The 22101-nt window shown below is 40.8% G+C and overlaps 4 protein-coding genes across 5 annotated transcripts; 2 read left to right on the top strand and 2 right to left on the bottom strand.

The window, feature by feature from the left end:
- Positions 1-100: 100 nt before the first annotated feature.
- rexo4 (REX4 homolog, 3'-5' exonuclease) lies at positions 101-5484 on the bottom strand. The gene is made up of 8 exons (XM_075458264.1): positions 4874-5484; positions 4412-4752; positions 4187-4333; positions 2393-2586; positions 2193-2281; positions 2031-2105; positions 1800-1874; positions 101-1698 (listed from the first exon to the last, which is right to left on the bottom strand). The coding sequence occupies exons 1-8, from the start codon at positions 5096-5098 to the stop codon at positions 1576-1578; spliced, it is 1269 nt and encodes a 422-aa protein (XP_075314379.1). The 5' UTR covers positions 5099-5484; the 3' UTR covers positions 101-1575.
- Positions 5485-5622: 138 nt separating this feature from the next.
- Positions 5623-8657, top strand: pigp (phosphatidylinositol glycan anchor biosynthesis, class P). Of its 2 annotated transcripts, none has more exons than XM_075458265.1 (5): positions 5623-5890; positions 5971-6055; positions 6596-6668; positions 6817-6935; positions 8237-8657. In XM_075458265.1, exons 2-5 carry the CDS (start codon positions 5974-5976, stop codon positions 8350-8352), a joined length of 390 nt encoding a protein of 129 aa, XP_075314380.1. In that variant the 5' UTR covers positions 5623-5890; positions 5971-5973; the 3' UTR covers positions 8353-8657. The 2 variants fall into 2 exon arrangements, with proteins under 2 accessions (XP_075314380.1, XP_075314381.1); XM_075458266.1 differs by having other exon boundaries at positions 5965-6055.
- An 85-nt stretch (positions 8658-8742) lies between these two features.
- Positions 8743-11215, top strand: LOC142374544 (putative nuclease HARBI1). The gene is made up of 2 exons (XM_075458263.1): positions 8743-10013; positions 10496-11215. Exons 1-2 carry the CDS (start codon positions 9059-9061, stop codon positions 10918-10920), a joined length of 1380 nt encoding a protein of 459 aa, XP_075314378.1. The 5' UTR covers positions 8743-9058; the 3' UTR covers positions 10921-11215.
- On the bottom strand, positions 11149-21343 carry LOC142374543 (receptor-type tyrosine-protein phosphatase H-like). Its single transcript, XM_075458262.1, has 17 exons — positions 21055-21343; positions 18994-19126; positions 17903-18154; positions 17387-17635; positions 16784-17041; positions 16388-16615; positions 15739-15999; positions 15545-15638; positions 15396-15446; positions 15164-15245; positions 14945-15035; positions 14689-14765; positions 14275-14409; positions 13965-14087; positions 13647-13807; positions 12751-12886; positions 11149-11554 (listed from the first exon to the last, which is right to left on the bottom strand). The coding sequence occupies exons 1-17, from the start codon at positions 21121-21123 to the stop codon at positions 11426-11428; spliced, it is 2529 nt and encodes an 842-aa protein (XP_075314377.1). The 5' UTR covers positions 21124-21343; the 3' UTR covers positions 11149-11425.
- Between the last annotated feature and the right edge of the window lie 758 nt (positions 21344-22101).

The following is a 22101-nucleotide window of genomic DNA, read 5'->3' as shown; positions in this document are numbered from 1 at the left end:
GTCGAAGATCAGTAAAGACAGAAAGTTGTCATTTTTCCCCAAGGCCTCCAGACTTTGACTGAGCTCCATGATTTAGAGGTGTTATTTAGAGCCAGGACCCTTTCAACCAAGGATGGAAGTTTTATTTCTGCCGGACAACATGGGCGGCAAATCACAATGACAAAGTGTGAACACACGAGGAGCCTCAACCTCTCACTCCACCGCTGGAATGAAGCACAAGTAACACATTTGCACAGGACGTTGCAGCTGTGAGAGCCCTGATCCAAAGGACAAAGACGCAGAATGGTGTTAAACTGAAAGGTTCAATGATTTTCTATTGAAATTATGAAAAAGGACAATAAGTGAGCCAAAGATTATGAGATCTCGCAGGTGGTATTAGATATAAAAAAAAAAGAAGAAGAGCAGCAGGTTCCAGAAAACATGTCAGTCAACACTCTGCTCTTAAAAGGAAATTAGTTAAAGCTATGTTGAATTTGGGTTTTATTCATGATTTTTCTAACATCCAACTTTAAAAGCAACCAGGATTTCAAGCAGGATCAATCAGCTTTTATCTTATCGTTTATTTTTTAAAACAATAATACATGGAACCATAATGTGTTCTCAAGGTCACTCTGTCGTAGATCATCCTCCCACTATTGGGAATAACTATTACACTATTGTTTGTCTGGAAATCTTCAGGAAACAAATGTGACAGAAAGGTTCATTGTAAATAAAGGGCCCATGCTACCTTGTATGAGTCACTCTGACATGCTCAGGAACAAAACACTTTGCACTTGACAACCTCTGACTGAGCAACTAATTAAATGTTTCCCCAACCTAAGCGGAGGACTGCGAAGCAGGTTCAAAACAGCCCGGTTCTTTTAGACTAGTTGGATCGGCAGAGTCCTAAAACTCCAGGGATAATGGGCATCTAAACAGGTGTTATCGACCCTCTTTGTCGACTAGGTTGTGTTCTTTCATCTTTCTCTTAAAAAAAAAAGGAGTTTCGTGACGCATCATTTGAGGCTTCTTCCAAACAAAGGGGACTGATATCGTGATTACTGGACTTGCTACAATGGGGCGCTGCTGAAGAGTAGAAAAAACGCTGCACTGTAAAACGCAAGGTTTTTATTACAAATAAAGCAAACGAAGCATGACGAAAAATACTTTTACAACCGATTTAGATGCAAAGCTTTGAACTAAACCTCCTATGGGAAAGGATAGGTGTGTAACCATGGTGATTCAGAGACGTTAAAAGCACATACCGAGCGAACCCACTGCTCCCTTCTGGACCTACCTGACAGACTCAGGTTAATGAGATTAGTCACAACCTGTTGAAGAACAGATCCTTTATGGACGCCTTTCATTTTCACAGCAATCCTTAATGGCTTTTTTTTTTTTTTCTCTCTCTTCAGTTCACTTTGTTGTGACAGATTTTAAATGAAAAGTGTTCAACACTGGTTGCTTTCAAAAGGCCACTTGTAGTTTCCTTTTCTTCTGAAAACAAACCCAAACCTGTCGTTTCAGTCACGGCTGCGCTGATCAGGAGACGATATGCTTTCAATTCACAGTCCCACGAGATTGTTGGCCTCAGTCTTACTTGGGCTTTCTCTTGCTCTTCTTGTCTGAGTCTTTGTTTGTCTTACTGGCTTTAATCTCTGCTTCCCACTGTTTTTTTACCAGTGTGTACAGCCTCATGGTAGCCTGCGCGTCTTGGACCTGGAAACAGAAGCAGTATTCTTTGTAACTTGAGTTTCAAATAAACTGTTATTACTCGCAGGGAGAGGCGGTGCCCATTTTAATGATTCTGTTGAACTTACAGATGAGTGTTCCCCCTGCTGGACCTTCACATTGAGGATTTCTCTGCAGAGGACTTTCAGCGAAGGACGAGCACTCTAAAAATAGAAAAGTCATCTCATTATTATTTAAATTTCATGATCGGATCTGGGATCTTCTGCAGTGCTTTTGAAGGAGGGTGGGGGGTCCACAAGTATTTGAAATTTTCATTCTTGAAGTTTTTTCAATTATCGGTGATTGTATGATAAAATTACCCCGACGATCCTCCTGAAGGGTTTGTACTTCTGAGTGTCCCGGATTTTCTTTTTCGGATGATCCAAGAGCAAAATCTGAAAGAGTTAGTTTACAGAAGTTTATTTAAGTTTACAAAAGTTTGCTTATACGTGCTCGGGGGGTTAGTTTTAATTAAGAGCTACCTTTAAGTCATTGTGTATGGCATGTCCAACTACTACCCTCCCTTGCAGGATCTCGGCAACCTCCCGCTGCACTGTCGGTACATCCTCTCCTGGAGTGAGAAAAACGTAGATAATGAATATCGGCATTGTAAACAGAGGATGAAAACTATTACAAAGCAATGAACCATAACTCATCACCCACAACTAAACTCGAGACTCACCCTCCTTGATGTCCTCAGGTCGGATACCACTGACGGCTGTCCTGTAGTCTGTCACCTTCTCTGTGGGTCTCACATATTTGTCATAGATGCATTTCCCAAACTGGTTCACAATGGACACACGAGCCAAGATGCTGTCCTCTCCATCAGGACCGACTCCCACCATCTCACAGTCTATTGCCACGATTCTGGTGAGACTAACATTGGTGCATAAAGGAGGGTAAGTAAAAGAAAGAAAAAGAAAAAGAAAAAAAAGGAGAGCCTCTTCACAATACAACCATATGTTCCAGTCAGTTGAGTTAGGTCTCTTGTCTCTCTCTTCGTTATCTGGGTTAGTTAGAAATCAACATGTACAGACAAGCGACACTAAAACAAAACAAAACCTAAAGCCATCCACATGTAAACATAAAAAAAAAAAAAAATCCAATACCCCCAAAAACTCTCAAAGTTAGACATCCAGTACTTAAAAGATGAGATGGTTTGTTTGTTCTTTTTAAAGAGATTTCAGCATAACACATCGTGGTAGCTTTCTTTTTAGAAAGCTGCATTTGACCTTGTACTTTACCAATTTCCTCCGTATTTACTTATCCCTCTATTCATTCAGTTATTTATTACTTTGTTTAGGCTAAAAAAATAATATGAGTAATACTAAGTAATATAATTCAATTATGTATATCATTATAAGCTCTTCACTGTGTAATACATCCATTTGCCAGCCTTTTTGTTGCTGTCAAAAGAAATGATACTTCTACTTTATGTACTGAGATAAAAGTGAAGCCACAGTTATATCAGACGTATTTTTAATTAGGCTAACCTCAAAAATATACCGAGCGGATGTCGAATGTTTTATGTCGAAAAGAAGAAATAAATGTCTGATGGATGAAGCTTATAAAAGAGTGGAGAAAAAAAAAACTATGTAATCTAACAGTTGAGGCGAAACTTTAAAGACCGCTTCTGGTGAAAATCACATTTTTGCTAAATCTCATCAGATCGTTAACGTTTCCACAGTAAGTTTTACCAGGAAAGTCCACACATGAGCTGGGAGGGTTGGACGAGTTCACGCAGACTGACACCTTTATTAGCTTTGGACAGTTAATAGGTAATAAGATGATACCTGAATACTGTTGATTAAAACATGTAAATGCATCCAGGTTATAGAGGCAACATGTCATGACAGTCCCTTTGTTCTTTTACAATAAAGGCTAGGAGGAAGGGAGAGATTCCTTTATTCATACCAGTGGGTGCTGGATAATGCTCAGAGCCTAAAGTCGGCGCTGAATGTGAGACTAATAACGCATCATATTCAGACACCATTACACCACATATTCTTTTTGTTTCCAACATGAAAAACCCATTCAAAACGTATTTATGTCGCAGACTAAAAAGAGGAGACAAACTTCGTCAGTGTTGCCAGTTTGGCAATTTATGCACCCACCAGGGTGAGATCTCTGCCCTACTGTTCATGAAAGGTAGCTGCGATTGTGAGCCGCTTCATCAAAGTTGTGCTGGTATTGCGTTATAGGAGGCTGTGAACAGTGTGAGAAAATGTGGGAGAATTGAGCTCTATAAATAAAATTGCCTTGCCTTGCCTTGCCTTGCCTTGCCTTGTTGTGAGTATCTGGGTCAAAACTTTGTTGTGAGTAAACTGAGTCAAGAATCAATAAAGGAATTGATAAAGAACAAGATCAATAAAACAAAAAAAAAGCAAAGATAAAGGCACTGGTGTCAATAAAATCTTATCCATTCCCATTTAACCAAGGCACAAATTTCACAGAGGTGGATTATGTTGTCACTCACCCGTCAAAGGCCTTCTCTTTAACCAGGGCGCTGTCGGTGTTCGTCTTCTTCTGTATGCCCTGCTTCTTCCTCATGATCTCTGCTGCTTCCGCTCCCATCGTTTCCTCAATGTCGTCAAGGTCTACATCGTCAAACCAAAGGTCGTCCCTGCAACAGCAAGACGAGTTTAGCAAACAGTATTAATCTGGACCCAAATATCAGCAGAAGTAAGCGCTTTATGCGTACTCTGTAGGTTTCCTTTCTTCAACTACAGACTTCTTCTTCTTCTTCTTCTTGGCTGCTTGGTCGCTGTTCGACTTTCCGTTGTCCTTTTTCCTTTTTGGAGCAGCAGGCTGCCGTGTGTCTGAAGCAGCCTGAACCTTCAAGTTCACCCCAGCTTTCTTGGGGACAACACTGTTAGGAGCACTTTTGTTCTTCACATTTTTCTCAGTGTCTGCCTGGTTGGGAGCAGCATTGTTCTCGGATATATTTTTAGACAAATGTTCTTTGGCCTTCTTCGGGGAGATGCCATTTTGATGTTTTCGCGTCACAGGTTGCTTCTTTTCTGGCTGGCTGGCCTTTAGGACCTGTGGACAGTTTGGCAAAGCTGAATGTAATCTTAAGGAAATATTGAATACAACAAACATTTGTGACAATGCACTGTGTGTTTTTAACACGTGCAGAAATCGAACCAATGCGCGGACATACCTCTTGTAATGCTTTCCAATTGGAGGAGAATAGCTGGGGATCTTCTGGAGGTGCAATCTGCTGCGATGCTCCAGCTTTTTCTTGGCGTTTGGGTGGATTCGCTGTCTTTTTAAACTTTTGCTTTTTCAAGGTATGGCTTTTCCAAAACGTTTTCCTCTTCTCTTTGGCTGTGATCTTGTTCGTGTCCGTCTTAGACTGTGTGTTGTTCGCCTTCAGTTTAGACATTTTCACTTCTTTTTTGTCACCTTACTTCAAATATCGTGAACCCCTTGCTACGGTTTTCAGCCACGCTGACACACAGAGCTCTGTCTCCACGTTACCAGGAAACAGCTACAAAGCAGTAGTTAACACTTTCTACCAAGAAATGTTTCCCCACTAAGTACTTATATCGAAACAACGTCAACACAGATGGTTTTCTTTAAACACTGTCCTGAACAGCAGACAAAATCGGTCCATCGTTAACGTCATGTAGTCCGAAGCCATGCTGCAATGTGTATTTCCGAGATGTGCAACGGCTAAATGTGTCCGTCAGACACAAGACAATTTGGTGTCCAGTTCGTTCGAGGAAAAATAAATCTACAACGAGACTTTTCTTTTTAAAATAGACATACAGTAACATTATAATTTAACAGTCAGTTGATAAATATTTAGAAAGCATTTTTTCCGAGGTTTATTTTGCGTGTTATCCTAAAGCTGGAACTCCTGATCATGGCACACGTTTCACACGTTACTAATTTTAGCCGATGGACTGACTACTTTCGTTGGTTCCTTACAAGTTGCAACAAGACGGAAATGTTGTTCTCAGCCCGTTTCCCAGCGGACAGTCAGATTTCTATAGATATTGGATTTTTTTAATTTTTTTTAAAGGTAGTCTCATCTATTTTGAGGGCATCATGTCAATCAACTATTTCAGTTAAGTTCACGGTACGAAATCCGGAAGCAGTTTGAGAAGCATTTACAGCAGTCTGAATGCATTCAGTAACCCTGTAGCCGCACAAAACAGATACGTCTTTATAGGTATGTAACTAACACAGTTTGAGTCTGAGAGTTTATGTGTTCTTACTTTTTACTTCCTCGCTTTTCTGTTTTAGTTTCAGATCATGGTTGAAAACTCCCCGTCTCCTTTGCCCGAGAGGGCTATTTATGGGTTTGTTCTTTACCTTGGTTCACAGTTTGGCTTCTGTAAGTCAAAAACTTATATTACTTATACTTGTGTGTGTGTATGTGTGTCTTTTTAATGTCTTTAAATATTGTTCAGCCTCCTTTTCAAGAGTGAATACTTTACTTTGACCATGCCTACCTCTGTCTGCAAATTTTTGCAAACTTGTACATAACTTTTTGACTCATCCAGTTAACATACCATCAAACAAATAAACAGTGTACATGTGAAATAATCTGTGACACGAGCTGCGAAGATTAGGTGAGCCGCTATTCAGATGATCCGTGCTTTAAAAATTTTTTTTTTTTAAAAAGAAAACAAAAAATGATGAAAAGGAGTCATTTGCGTTTAAAAGATGGCCTGTACGTCATGTAGCGGAGAGCAAAGTGGTGTGGATATTAGAAAATGCTGAGATTTATTAAAAAAAAAAAAAGAAAGAAAGAAAGTAACTGTAAATAGTAAGAAACAACCTTTCCTTTATACTATAGTAAATGCATCCTCAATGCTAAGTTAATAGTTATCCCGTCGACCTTATTTGTAACATTCTTCTCTTGTCTTCACAGTTCTGTACTGCCTGTGGGCATTCATACCAGAGGAGTGGCTTCATTCAATTGGACTCACTTACTGGCCTCAGAAGTAAGTAGCGCCGTCATAATGAGATACGAGTCATCCAAAAAAAAAAGATAATTAATCCCTCTTTTGACTATTCAATAAATGTATGACGAGGGAAGTACATGTACGGCAATGTAAGATGCTTTAACTAGAACCTTTTGTCCTGTGTTAGGTACTGGGCTCTTGCTTTGCCAATCTATCTGCTGGTCGCGTTAATGGTCTCTGTGGTGGTGTTGTTTGGAATGAACATGAACAACACAGCTCCACTGGACTCTGTGGACAACATCACGGGTGAGGTTAGGTGGCAATGCAGTCGCCGGGCAACATTTTTAACTCTGCATTAGAAACTTAAAGCTGCAGTCTGCAGGATTTGTTGTTGTCATATGTAAAGTCCTAATTTTTGGCATTTTAAGAGTTTACATAGCCTGATAAACCAGCCTAAATGGATTGGATGTCTAATTTAGTCTGGCTCCGATCAATGGATACAACGGAACATTGTTGATGAGCACAACCCGTTGTCTTTCAAACCGTGTCTGTGCCTATAGGCCAACACTCTGACCAATCAGCGCAACTGACTGTGACGTAGTAAGCGCGACAGAAAGCTTTGGTGGGAGGGGACTCTTCCAAAACTGATGCCAAGGCTGAATCAAACGAGCGCTGTTCCATTGCCGCCGCCATCTTTCTTGTTGTGCTTTCGCTGTCTATGTTCGCTTCCACTGCCCAACGTCGCACTGCTCTGTCGTCACTCCCTCAAAACCCCGCACCAGAACCCTCTGCCCCGCCCGCGTTGATTCAAAACACATCTCTGTGTTGTGATTGGTTTAGTTGCCATCTGCCAGATTCAGGGCAGTATTTTCAAAATGAAAAGTGGTTCGAGGCCAGACCCAACCGCAGGCAAAACATTTTGCCGTCCAGCAGTTGGCGCTGGTTTTCCAGGCTAGAGTTTACATGATCTATCAGAACGCTTGAAGTTGAAAACGGTGACCTCCGTAGTCGCAAAATGCAAGAAATGCTTATTTTAACCGAAAAATAAAAAGTTATTCAACTTCCTGTCCCGCCCCATCAAAACACATGAGAACTCGTGCACGTCTATGTGCACGCCAGATGCGCGTACACGACTCCTCATTCATCAACTCACCTGTCATTTGCGATCATGGAAGACACAGTAAGTAGACTAGCCCGTAATGAAGTTCAATAGTCCAGATAAATAAGCGTGGGGACGAGCCTACCTTGTATCGCGCGTGCACAATCGGTGATTGACAGGCAGCAGAGCCCAGCTCGTAACCTGATTGGTTACCTTTTACCGGTCCGGTCTGCAATTTTGTAAACAAACCTGCTGGCTTTGGAGGGACCTAGAGGGACATATAGGGGACCTAGAGAACTCGGTTTTTTTTGTATTGGGGTATTTAATGTACTACTTTCAGAATCCCCGGACAGTTCCAGGCATTATGCTTGAAAAAGAGTTGCAGACTGCAGCTTTAAAAAGGCCTTTGAAAAAAAAAAGAGACGTCTCTGGACATGGAAAAAAAACACTTCACTGAAAAGAGGATTTTCCCGTCCTAACAACCTGAAATATCTTCTTTCGGTCACAGATGTGTATGCACGAGACCAGAGGACAGACTGCTATGGGAAGGGGGGAATACCTCAACTGAGGGACGTCTCCATCAGTGAAGTTAACAAAATGTTCTATTTATCGCCCAGGACGTGAAGAAGAAGAAGAAGAAAAGGATTATTCTGGGAGTTGTTTATTTTGGTGTCACCGTTTAGCTTTTCTTTACAAAAAATGGATCATTTGTTTTTAAGGGGATACACTGAGTCTCAGTTGACTATTTCTTTGTAAAGCTTTAAACATCTGTATTTGGCGGGGTTTCGATGCCATGTGCGCTAACACCAGTGATATATTAATGATCATATAACAACGTCAAGATGTGATTTTGGTTTTTTTGGAGCACTTTATACCTAGGATGCAAAATAGCAAACGATTTTTTACAATAAATAGCGGATCGTGTGATACGTGTTTGTGCAATAATTACACATTCTATGTCCAACCATTAGAACAGAGCGATGCTGAAACAAAAACATCTGCCACAGCAGTTTGGTCGCTCCCACAAAGTAACTGAAAGAGCCTGGCGTTCTAAATAAAAAAATAAAAAAAGTGATTTTCTTTATCCTTAAGACTATTTGAAGAACGTTTGAATACAGTTTTTACAAAGAGGGGCAATTCAGTAGCACCTCTCTCCCAAACTGCTGAGGAGTCTAAATTGGCCGACTTTGGTTATGTATTGGGTGGAAATGAAGGTTTTCCATAATCACAATTGAACTGGTTAACATTCCTGTTAATTTGGTGGTAATTATCAACAATTGGATAATTAGCTCTAAATAAAGATGGAGGTTGCTGAAACATCAGGGCAACGATGAACGGCACTGGAAAAAAGAATTCGAAAGAGAAACAAACGAACAGCAGCGGGCAGCACTGCGCCCTTGTTGCAGCATTTAGTCTTCTCCCATCATTAGAGGAAGAAAATGTTGTTTTGCCAATAACTATTATCGGGCCCAGAAGCTCCTGGGTTGTTGTGGAGCTGTCGTTTGATACTCATTTAGTATCATTTCGTAGGTTTGGTACAAGGTGCGCGTGGTTTTTTTTTGTTTGTTTTTTTTACTGTAGCTGCAAACAAATGGCTTTTGCGGTGCCGGTGTGGCTCGCGGTCCAGGAAGAGCTCCTCGGTTACGCGGATGCTGAGGCAGACAATGGTGCGCCAAACTGTTACGACAAATTCGACGACGAGGACTTGTTCGAGATGTTACACCTCACAAGACCCTGCATCTCCTTCATCACAGACGCCGTCCGCACCCGCATGAAAGCGGTCGCCTTTAAGAAACCTTTACCGTCCCTGGACGCAATGGTCATGGTGTCGCTGCACTATTACGCACACGGAGTCTTCAACCCCGTGGTCCTGCAGAAAGCGAGCATGAGTCAGGTGGCCAGCCTCACGACCGTCGTCGGCACCGTCTCCGGCGTCATCGCGGGGATGTCCGATGTTTTCATCTCGTTCCCTCTCACCGTGAACGCCAGAGACAGAACCGCCGCGAAGATCGAGGACTTCTGCGGGATACCCAAAGTCCTGGGCGTCGTGTCGCCCGCCCACTTCAAGATCAGAGTCTCTCCTTATGAGAAGGACTCGTTCAAGTCTTTTATCAACGCCCTCGGTTACACATCGGTGGTGAGCCAGTTCATATGCGACTCCGGGGGCAACATACTGAGTGTTGAAAAATGCTGTGTGGGCAGCACCTTTGAGCAAGAGATGTGGGACTCGTCATTCAAGGGCAGGGAGGTGGAGGAGGATCTGCACGGGCCGTTTTGGTTTGTTGGTGAGATATGGAAAAGTTAATTGAACTCGTGGACAGCCACAATTACAGTAGGCACAAGCACCGCCCCGTAGTCTAATGCCCAAAACAACCCCCCTCCGAATATGTTAATTGAGGGTAAATTTAATACATCCTTTCATTCTTTCAACCAGGTGCCACAGTTCTTCATAGCAGACCCAAACTACTTAGTTTGCTGAAGTTGAAACCATCTGAGAAAAAAAAACAAGTGGACTCATAAAAGTTCATTTTTCTTAATCAGAATCTAGACCCTCCATTTCTGCACTTAATACAACATTATACACTGCACATAACCATGCGTGCCATTACAGTTGATAATGAGTCCTTTGTTCAATATGATTGGTGCTGCATCCCAGTAGTGCATATGCAAGAATAATTTGTGCCATCTAAAATTCACACTCGATTCTGTGATGATGTGTTCACTGCACTCTGTTTTTTGTTTTTTTTGTTTGTTTTTCCCCTCAAAGGTGGGAAAGGCTACAACCTGAGCAAGCATGTCTTGACTCCCGTGGTGAAGCCTGCAAATGACAACGAGGTCCGTTTCAACGAGGCCCACGCAAGGATCCACAATGTCATGCAGGTTACGCTTGGCTCCATGAGGAGGCGTTTCAAGTGTCTGATGCAACTCGGGTTTGCGGATGAGGGCTCTCTGAACAAAAAGTCAAACATTATCAAGGCGTGCAGCGTACTGCACAACATCGCTAAAAAGTTCTCCGTCCCTCTCCCGGCTGCACCCGGTAAAATCGAGCCTCTCTATCCTGGCAGGCAGCATTCGGCGCTGGTGGAGTTCAGTCCCGAGGCGCTAAACGCGAGACAGGACCTTATTGACAGGAACTTCTCTGTTCTCTCCACTAACCGGGACCCGTCGGGTGCCACAAAGGAAGATGTGTAAGCAGAGCGGTTGTGTTAGCTGTCACAGGAGCGAAAAGGATCGTTGACCTGCCGACGCTTTAAGGGCAAACGGTGAAACCGAGTCACGGCAACAATGTATGCAGTCTGAAGCACGTTGCTGTTCTATTCGGTTTGACAGTAATATGTGGATACAGCAGCAGATGGAAACTGCATTTCATTCTGAAACTCAATAAAAGCACACTCAGCTATTTTTGAGGATACAAAACATTTTATTTCCTGTACAAATAATTACTTTCTACCTACATTTAATATTGATAATAAAGTCAAAGACATTCTCTGGTCATCTGGAGTGTAGTTTCCACACAGTTATAACACAAGGGGTAGAAAACTGGAGCAAAAATGGAAAAGTTAAATTAAATCTCAAAAGGGCTTTGCACATGCAGTAAACATACTTCCTGCGCAGCATCTGGACATTAGAATTAGCTTGTCATTTAGTGCATAAAGGCTGAGTGCTGGGTTGACATGAGTAAAGCATTTGCCCCGTGCTAACGGAGCTCTCGAAGGGCAGTGGCATTGACATATATCATGTCTGCATTCTCATAAATGTTTTCTTCTGTCCTCTCGTGTGGGCGCAGAGTGTCCACGATGCACTGGTGCAGGAAAACATACTGGGACTGAGAAGATTCGAACAAAAGTTTCTGGTTAGTTGAAAATCAGAACTCGTTTGGGATGTGGTGTGCTTATCTGAACACTGGCTGACACTTCCTTGTGTGCAAAATGACGGCAGTTTAGAAATGATACCAGTGTATGCGCTTATTATTCAGCCTCATAAAGTATGTAAATGTCCATATAAACAAATGGCACTGAGGCTTAATTCCTAAGGCAACAAACTCCCAGTTTATGTTATGATTGTGGGTGTTTTCACTCTGAAGAATTACACAGATGTTGATGCAATAATTTGGGAATAACCACCAGGACAAATGTATATAAAAGAGTAATATACTGCATTCCCAAATATTCTGGCAGACTGCTTGTAGCTAAAGTTAAATTTTGTCCCAGAATAGAAAATAAAAAATTAGGAAGGAAGAATAAAATGGGGGAAAAAACCCATTGTTTACATAATCATTTTTCTGTTTTCAGTCGGGTTTGTGTGAAGAACTTTTAAGCAGTCAGTGTTTTACCTGCTGTTGAAAGCAGTCAGAAGACTGTGTGGAGAATCAGAGCTAATAAAACAGCTGTAAACAGGGAGGTCACAGAACAACATCTGGTGGGCCTGTCTTCTCTGCGGTTTCATGCCGTCGTAGCAGTTTCAACCAACTTATCCTTAAGACCAGAAACATGGCAGGGGTGCTAACCCTGACCATGGTGTCAAAGAAGAGGATGTTGTCTGAGTTAAAGACAACGTGACATGGATTGACACCGGTATTTGCCACTGGTTAGCTGTGACCAGTGTCAAATACCAACTGCGAGGCTGTAAAAAAACGAGTCTTTGCTAAAGTAATGCCCGGCCGTCTGATGCAACTCGGCTCATCAGCAGAGGGATGAAATATGCAGCCGCCATGAAGGCGATGACACATCGAAACAGCGGCATTCTTCAGTTGAAAAAGTACTGACGAAGAGAAATGTCTGAAACCACTGAACAAAATGAAACTGAAACTTCTCGTGCTTTTTTTTTTCTTTCTATTTTTAGATTTAAAAAAAAAATGTAGCTCTTATGTGGCCCCCGTTCTGAGTAGTTCTTAACCCCAAGTCAGAATTCCTCCCCGATTCTCCTAAATGAGAGCGTTCTGACCGCTGTGCAGGTAAGCATAAATACTTCAGCAAACCCATTAGAGAGATAAAAAAATCCCTTTCATAAAACCAGTTTTACCTCTGTCTGCACCATGTGTGGTCGGTTCAGTCTCATCTTGTGCACAAAGGCGTTGATGCCGACTGCTCTTTCTTTCTCGAGCTGCTGAAGCAGCACATCCAAGGCAATGATGGTGCCCGTTCTCCCAACTCCGGCACTGACAGAGAGACGACAAAGCACAAGTTTCATCAGGCCATAGTTGCGGGTCACACACCAGTTTATTCATGAAATGTTGCATTCTGGGTGAATATGATTATTGCTGTCCAATCACTGCCTGTTTGTCCTTACGCTAATGTAAAACCCTTAAAAAACATGTCTCTTCCATGTACATCAGGCCCCTTGTGTTTCAAGGTAAAGCTGTGCTTTAGCTTGAGGCAGTTAGGTCATTGTGACCTTAAAAGGACTAATGACAAGCACACACTGTTATCTTAAAAGGGCAGAGTGTGTTGTTTACATCTGAGTATAATGGTTTGAGGGCAGGTGACTTGGCAGAAGAGCATCTTGCCCTGCTGTGCTGTTTCTCCTCAGCCCAGTACGTGCAATAAAAAGTTGCTAAATACACCCGAGTATTTAGTCAGCCTCGGTCGCTCTAACCTTGGAGCAAACAAAGCTTCGCTTAGAAATTAGCTTAAAAAGTTCCCATCACACTGTTTGTGTCTGTGAGCTCTGTTAATCCTTAAAACTTAGAGGCTGTAGCTCACAAGTGGGCAGAAAACGTCATGTACTGTGGGTATCAGGGTGGTGCCATTTCTCCCTCCTGACAGCCTACCTACCACAGCAGCTACTTTTGTTGAGACATTGGACCCTGGCTTTGAGCTTTTCAAATTGAAACTGTTTTCTTGTAAAAGCTCTCCACAAATGATGGCTGTAGGTTTCCTCCCATGGAGTCCAAATGAATTAAAACTCTTTTTCTGTACCTGCAGTGAACCACAGTCGGTGCTTCGGTCCCTTCACCCTTTATGTGCCGCCTAATCAGTTCTCGAAACTGGATTAGGATTCCGGTGTCCTCTGGGACTCCATGGTCAGGCCAGGCAGTGAAGTGGAAATGCTTCACTGTGCGTTCCTCTGAGTTGTTTTCCTGTAAACGAGATCATTCACAGGAGTTCAGTTATTGTAGGACTACGGTACAGTGGAAAAAAAACAATACTCAGCAACCATTGGCGTTTTCGAGAACGTTTCTTGTCCCCTGATAAAGTGTAGTGTTTCATTATTTAAATTTGATAGAGGTTTTGTACATGTTTCACACTAAACTCCCTCAGTGTCCAGCTGGACTCCTTTTGCTGAGATCTGGTGGTGACCAACAGCTCTCCACACAGGCACTGTTTGCGGTCGTCAGGCCAGTATTGCTCACACTTGTTCTATGAAACCACAAAAGGAAAGCTTCAATAATTTGAGATCTTTTGTTATTTGTTCTTAATGAAATAAAACTTTTGCCAGCATAGGGAGGCTTTTACTCGCATCTGAAGAGCAAATAAATCAGGATACATTACTACATTTTTAATGTACACTTCCTTCAAAGTCGCTCATCCTTTCCCGCAGACTTACCCGTCCTCCCTCGGTGCAGTTGGTTACCATGACGATGGCATTCACTCTCTGTTCCCAAATCATTTTCCAGAAATCACCGACTGTGGAGAACAGAGGACCCTGAGTGGCAATGTATTCTCTGTTGCTGTTGTAGCCCTGAGGAGACATTGACCAAGTTAGTTTGTTTCATGTTTTAATATATCACATTGCTCTGTTTGAAAGTAAAATGGAATCTATTCAACTGCTGGATTTTAGTTGAATGTGCATACGAACACTTTGGTCTTTCGCTTGTAACTGTCGGCTTCATGCCTGTTTTTAATTTAACAAAAAGTGAACATTTCAGGCATATTAAACTTGTCATTTCTTATTTAAGAACAGCAGAACTGTCTATTTTGTCAACGCCTTCCATAACTGTCGTTGGTGTGCAGTACTTACAGGCATGTAACTGGCATTAATGTAGTCTAAAGTCTCACTGGGAGCTGATGTAATTAGCTTCACCCGACACCAGTCATCTAGTGTGAGAAAACAGAGGATGACTCAACTGTATTGGAGATGAATTGAATGATGCTTTATTAAACCCAAAGAGGGGAAATTGTTTTAAATAAGGATGTGTAATTCACCCCAAGCGGATAGAAATGACTCAGAACAATCACAGCTAGAGCATGGTCCAACAGTAAGAGGACGCACTTACATGGCAGAACGTTAGTGAAACGGTTTTTTGCTTTGTTGTCGGGTAGCGTGGCTATCCTATGCGTCTGGTTCTTACCAACAGAAGAGAGGTCCTACATGGAAGCAACAGGAGGCGCAGAAAACTCAGTAATATGTGACTTGCATGGAAACGCACAGCTTCAAGGTCTAATGAAAAAGAAAAACACAAAGGAATAGAATACAGCTGGATATTATTGTGCACCTCGTATTCTTCGCTGAAACCTCTGTTTTCATCCAAGCTTAACTGATTGAAGTGATCTTGGAACTTAGCCGCAGAAATGGCCCTGAAAAAAAGGAACATAGCAAAAGACATTGTATTATTTTACCTATTAAATATAGTGAAATAGTTTGTTTGCATAACTAAATAATGCATATGAAGGTATGAAGGTGACTGACAGCTTTGCTCCGGAGGAGATGATGACACTTATACTCACTTCTCTTTTGTATTTGGTAGTTTGGATCCACCAGTGAAAGACTTTTTTCTTCTGTGGGAAGGAATGACAAAATTGAACTGACTAAGTCTGACTGGGTAAATTTCAGCCGATCATTCTGACTGTGGTGACGTCGCTGAGGCAGCACCAACCTGATGATGTCTGGTTTTTTAAGGAAAATGAAAGCAGCGACACAGACCAGGACCAGGAAAAGCAGCACGCCAAAAAAGGACCCCGCAATGACTCCTAGAGGAAGTAAATCGGCAGTAAAATCCTTTAGAGCCTTCGACAGAACAATACCTCAAAAAACAAAACACCAAAATTTGTTTTAAGCCACTTTGCTTACCCCTTTGATCTGTAAGACAGAAAAACTCAAAGGGTTCAGCACTCCTTTCTGACCCAGACAGTAAACTTATGGACACTTTATATCTTTTTGCAGGTTGAAGTCTGGGTATGATATGATGGTCCTCATTCCCATCTATGTTGAAAGTTTTCCCAGTCGTGTTCACCTGCACAGTCGTCCACACACCATTTGGTCTACTCCAGACGACGCGGGCAGAATAACCACCTGCCCAGTACTCGCAGTGGGCTTTTAAATTGGGAGGAACTGTGCGACAGAAAAAGGAAAAGTAAGATTGACCGTTGCAAAAATCACGATGCAAATAGCATTGTCATTATTTCATGTACCATACATCCACATGAAGCAGGTAAATCATCCAAAGATAAAATATCCAAAGTACTCTCGTGTCTTTTTTAGAAGGTCTTGTCTCCATCAATCCTTTCACCAGCAGTAAAATCATTTCTCATTCCAATATTTAGAAAACTAATGAAGGACACATTCACAGGGCACCTTCGTTCACCTGTACAGCTAAAAGCTTCAGGATCTTCAATCTTAAAATTGCAAATTGAGAGATATCATGACAGCATTCCACACTGTTTCTGGGGAAACATAAACGTGGCAAAACGATACCGTGGTATTAGTGAGTAGTACTTACGGACTGTTAGTTTGTGTTTACACTGTGGAAAAGATTTGGACTCCTTTTCATACTCGAGAGATACTTCATAGGTCGCACCAGGGTAGAGGCCAGTGAATGACAAATCTTTACTGGGAGAAATGTGATCTTGGGATCCGTTAGAGGCAGTTGCTCGTGAGAACAGGCCCTCAATTTTTCCTTGAATTGATGAGTTGGTAACATGCCAGTTTCCACTGGCACAGTCTATGGCTGAAAAGAATCAGACAATAATTTCAGAGAAGAGAAAAACTTTTTGAAGTTGTCTCTTAACTGGAGTTAAAAGGACTTTTTGGCCCTTGTCATCTTAAATGTGGAAGGAGAGTTTGTTTTTATATCAAATACAGTTTATTAAAATCTAGAGGAGGTTTATAAACATACTTGTAACGAAGAAATCGGGATAAGGAGTGCTGTTGATTCCCCGGAAAAGTGTGATCACGTTGAAATGATATTTCGTTCCAGGATTGAGATTTGAGACGAAATATGAGACAGTATCCGATGACCTGTTTTCGATAGTCGACACATTATTTTCTGTAATTTGAAGTATGTATTCCCAGTCTTCCTTCTGATTCGCCCATTCAAGAGTTACTTTGGTCAGACAGCGTTCGGTCACATTGACTGAAAGCACCATAGGAGGTTCTGAGAAAAAGAAAAGAAATTATAGGGGATTTATTGTAGTTTTTTTTTTTTTCTTGAAAGATCTAGAAGTGATCTAGCATAAAACTACTGATTTATTATTTCGCAAAGCTCAGTATCAGTACACCTCCTCTGACTAAAGCAAAGCAAACGGAGGCTTTTGTCTCAGCTCTAAACTGTTGCATTTACGCACAAGAAATTTCCTACAAGGCCCAAACAATAGGATCTGAACGCTTGATCACTCAGTCCTGATCCAATCAACCAAAATACATGTTAGCAGCAGGTCTGAACAGGACCAGCGAGTCACTGTTAAAGTTGTTTACTTCTATCAGAGGAAACAAAACTTACCAGTGACTGCAGAGATGGTAACTCCGCTGCTGCTGACATTGGCAAACACAGTGAAGAGACTAAAACTGTATTCATGTCCACTTAACAGGAGAAATATTGTGTGTCTGCCTACTTCTGCTGATAAAGTAAAGTTTTCTTCACTTCCGCTGAGCCTTAGTGTATAATCACTGTTATTCACTTGTTTCCACTGCAGAGTTATACTGGTCTCATTTTGTCCAACTTGTTTCAAGTCTTCAACATTACGAGGAGCTAGAATGGGAAACAGGAGGAGAGGAAACTGTCACATTTGATTTGGGGAAAAAGACAAGAGATCACAACAAAATTCAGATTGTTTTTACTTTTAAATCAATAAAAAAAAAGTTCCTTCCATCACAGCAACATTTTGTTCTAAGCCAAAATTCTCTGAGTTAGCAACATCCTTCTGTTGCTGAGAAACTCCAAATCATAAATCATCACAGAACTTTGTCCACACTTGTTTCGTTTACCTTAAACACGTTCTAAAGAAGCACATCTTACCAGTGACTGCAGTGATGGTAACTCCGCTGCTGCTGACATTAGCAAACACAGTGAAGAGACTAAAATCGTATCTTGTTGCATTTGTCAGATGATAGACTGTGTATGTGACTGCTGCTGCTGATGATGATATGTTTTCTTCTCTTCTGCTGAACCTAAGTATATAATGAGTGCTGTTATCCACTTGTTTCCACTGCAGAGTTATACTGGTCTCATTTTGTCCAACTACACTGAACTCTTTGACATCAGGAGGATCTAGAATAGAAAACAGGAGGAGAGGAACTTGTTTGAAAAACAATTTACACAATGAATAAGTTTATTGCTAAACACAATAGCAAATGAAATGAGAAATTTGAGCAATATATAGAAATAGAAATATACTTTATTCAATACTTAATCAAAAATATATATTCATTTATTTATATTCATATATAGAGAGAGAGATGCCTCAGGAAATGTTGCCCAGTCCATTCCTAAATTTGATATCAACCCTTGACAGTGCTGATTTCAAATGGTTGCAACAAAGCGCTGCTAAAGATCTAAAATCCATCTCATAACCTCATAACTTGTAACCATCTGTACCATTTTTAATGAAGCTTGGAAAAATGTGTAAGCCGTGAATCTTTATAAAATCCAGTACTTGTGGTCGCATCAGTCAGGTTGACGTCACAGAAATCTCATCTTTTTTAGTCCAGCTGACTCGAGTGCATGTTATGAGGAGCTAGTGTGAAAACATAGATAGGTGTAACGTATAAAAAGTTCCATTCAGTTGATTAACATAGTTAATACTCTTCAATAATAGTTCTCTGATGCTGAAAAAGCAGTCAGTGGAGAGACTATGCATTTTACCAATGTCCCTTGGTCAAATGTAACTTCACTATGCCGTCGCCCCTAGCATCAAACTGTATGGTCCTGTTGGGTCTATGTTGAGATGTCGTTAACTCTGTCCCATGTCAGAGTTCCAATACTTTCATTTTGTTTTACTGTAAAATGATCAGGACAGTTTAATCTATTTTTACCATGAAATTAGTCATTTATCACAGACATTCACATCAGCATCAAAGGCGAAGCAAGACAAAAATGTTCATACGCACGTGGTTTTGTTGTTGAGGCTGTTGGTTCGGAGCTTGATGTTTCTCTTGGTTGCATTGTTGCATTCGGTGCACTTGTCACCGTTGTTGTCACCATCGTGCTTGGTGGTGAAATCGTGGTGCACTCAATGACAACCTAAAAACAGAATCAACACATACGGGAAAATGACTTAGCCCCACCCAAAATCTCCTACGGTTTACGCTGATAGTGTAAAAAAAAAAAAAAAACTGTGAGAGGGCCCTTTTAATATAGAATCTATTTAATGTAAGTAAGTTTCACGAATATAGTGCCAACTCATAACAAAAGTTACAGCACAGCACTTTAAAGATACAGTCAAAACCAATCAAATTACAATCCAATTCATTGTCATCCAATTCAAACTAAATCAAATGAATTCAAATCCAGAGAAGTCCAATTCATATAATGCCATTTAAAAAGAAAAAGGCTGTGAATGGCTATAAAAGAAAGGTCTAAGGAAAAGACTGCTGGGGATGACTGTCTTTGCTATATTTACCAATCAGGAACTGGAGCACTGTCAAAAGATTTCTGGGTTAAGCCTTAACCTCAGGGATGTAGTCAAATTGTTATAAGGTTGCTAACTGAGTGAAATGATCCAGAAGCAGCCATAACAAGAGCTGGTTGTATTCTCTAAATGGTGGGTAAAAAAAGACAAACTTCCAACTTCCTTCATTTGTTCTTTAAGCATAGGATTCAAAGGTGGTTCATTATTTTCATCCAGGCTGAATAAGATTGATGTGAATAAATACGACTGGAAGGTAAATCTCGTTCTTTTATGGCTTTTTCTTTACTTTTTTAAATGGTCAACCCTGTCAACAAGGAAATACTTGAAATCAAATATCATTATACTTGGCCTCCATGATTCACTTTTTGCGGAAGATTTTCCAACAGCTAGTTTTGATACTAAGGAAGGATGGATTCTATTTGCAGCATTATTGTCTTCCTAAGTCTTTGATCATGTTTCCTCCCGTCTCTCCTTAAACCTCATGATGTTTTTCAACAGTGTCAAAGAAAGGTGCTTTTGAAAAGACTATAGCGGTTCATTTTATTGATTATTTGGCTATATCCCAGAAAGCTCATAATGTCCCCTGACTTCCGTGTGTTTCGGGCATGCCCAGAAAGAATTTGATCCAGAGAAAACAATCAGACTAAGTGCATAAATGGTCACATTTTCCTGTTGATTAGATTATCAAAAGGCTTAGACCACACCTCTTTGTCTGATTGAAAGTTCATTCTGATCGACCCGGATCAGTCTGATCTGCTAAAGGTGTCTTTGTGAGGCATTGTTTATTCGGTCTGGATTGTCAATCCAACCGAAGATGGTCCATTTAAACGCAACTATTTAAGTGTTTTGATATTGACATGCAGGAAACGTCAGAAATCGTCAGACAGCGTCAAATGCAAATGATAATCTGGAAACTGTTGAAACACTCTGTGGCTCTGCTTCCTGCGGGACGCCAAGCCAACCGAGGAGATGAAACCATAAATTCAGAAGCACCTGTAGCCAATGCTTTCTTCAATGAAAGCAAATGTTACTTATTGAGCAAAGATATTTGTGTGAAAAAAGCTTTATTTTCTCCCCTCACATAACATCTTTATTCCTACTAAACATTATGAAAATATAAGAATATCTGATAAAAGTACAATATATAATTTAAAATATATAATTTAAAAGAGGGACATCATCTTGTATACATTAAATAATCTATCTTTGAGATATCCCTCACTTATTGACTTATTTCCTCATTCATGGTTTTAATGTTAAAGGGAAGCGAATGAGAATTATAAATTCCTGCAGCTGTGAAACAATGAATTCATGTTTCACAATCTGAGAAAGTCCAGAATCTGTCTTTTTGTTGTTGTTGGTGGTGCTTTCTGTCCATACTGACATTTCAGTGAAGGCACCGCCACTTCAATGCGATACATATCATGCACTGAGCCTTTCATTGGGATTTTAACAGCATAGTTTCCTTCTCTAGAAGTCTAACCTTTTGACTACAGACACATCATCTGATCACAATCAAGGTAAAGAAAGAAACACTTACCCAAAGGAGGATAAAGGAGATGCACAGCCCCAAGCGATTTGAAGTGGATTTAAAAGATAAGAGCTTCATATTTGTCACGGATTAGTAAGTTACACGAGTACTCTGAACATGTTAAATTACTTTGTAGTCCCAAGAAGAACTTCAGCTCTCTATTTTGCTGTTCCTGGTGTGTTGACAGAATAAACAAGCGCCTCCAAGCCAGGGCGGATGAAGTTCAATATTAACCTTATTCCAAAGGTGTTGACTTTTAATTCTTAGTTCTGTCCTCCTTCTCTAACCTCTGGCCCGTTCTCACATTGCTCAGCGACAAAGTAAATAGCTACTTCTCCTTTTAGGCCTTGTACAAGCACAGAGACCTTTGCCCCGCCTGTTACTTCCTTATTAACTGTCATATTGTGCCACTAGTCAAAGGTACATCAATCCAGCAAATATTTTATTTTTTATTGTCATCGATTGCCTTATATCAACTGTAACTGCCAGGTTTATGCTTTTGACTGGCAGTGTACCTTTATGATGGGTAAATACAAGATAAAACATTGTAAAGTCAGGGGAAGAATTCAAATACCATTCAAAACCAGTATTAATAGTTTTGTTATTAGAGGATTTTGAAATCCTTACTCGAATAGTTTCTTACTTAAAATCACAATGTGAACTGACTTCACAGAGGAGGAGATTCCCTGATGGTTTCTGTGCACGCTTTCGGTAAGCTGTGATATTTATGGCATCCTTGTGGTTAAGATCTATAAGGAACTGCAAACCAAAATATGACTGAAGAAACACAAGTGATACCACTGTCTATGATGTAGCAATATAACTAGAACTCAATAAAAGTGCTGATATAGGAATATATGTATGTCACTCTTGTTCACAGGGGTAACATGTGGAGGAAGTTGGATCAATAAATGATAGGTCTACAAGCTCTCCACATCTTTTAATACTGTGCCATGGAGCTATTTAAAGTATTATATTGAGCTTCCGTGTTCGACACTGAACATAACTGATGTTTTCTTTCATAAAACCTACTGATTCAGCTTTCATACAAAAAAA

Source organism: Odontesthes bonariensis, chromosome 23 (genome assembly GCF_027942865.1).
Source record: "Odontesthes bonariensis isolate fOdoBon6 chromosome 23, fOdoBon6.hap1, whole genome shotgun sequence".
Classification (NCBI taxonomy): Eukaryota; Metazoa; Chordata; class Actinopteri; order Atheriniformes; family Atherinopsidae; genus Odontesthes; species Odontesthes bonariensis.
This window is presented reverse-complemented; position numbering and strand designations above follow the sequence as displayed.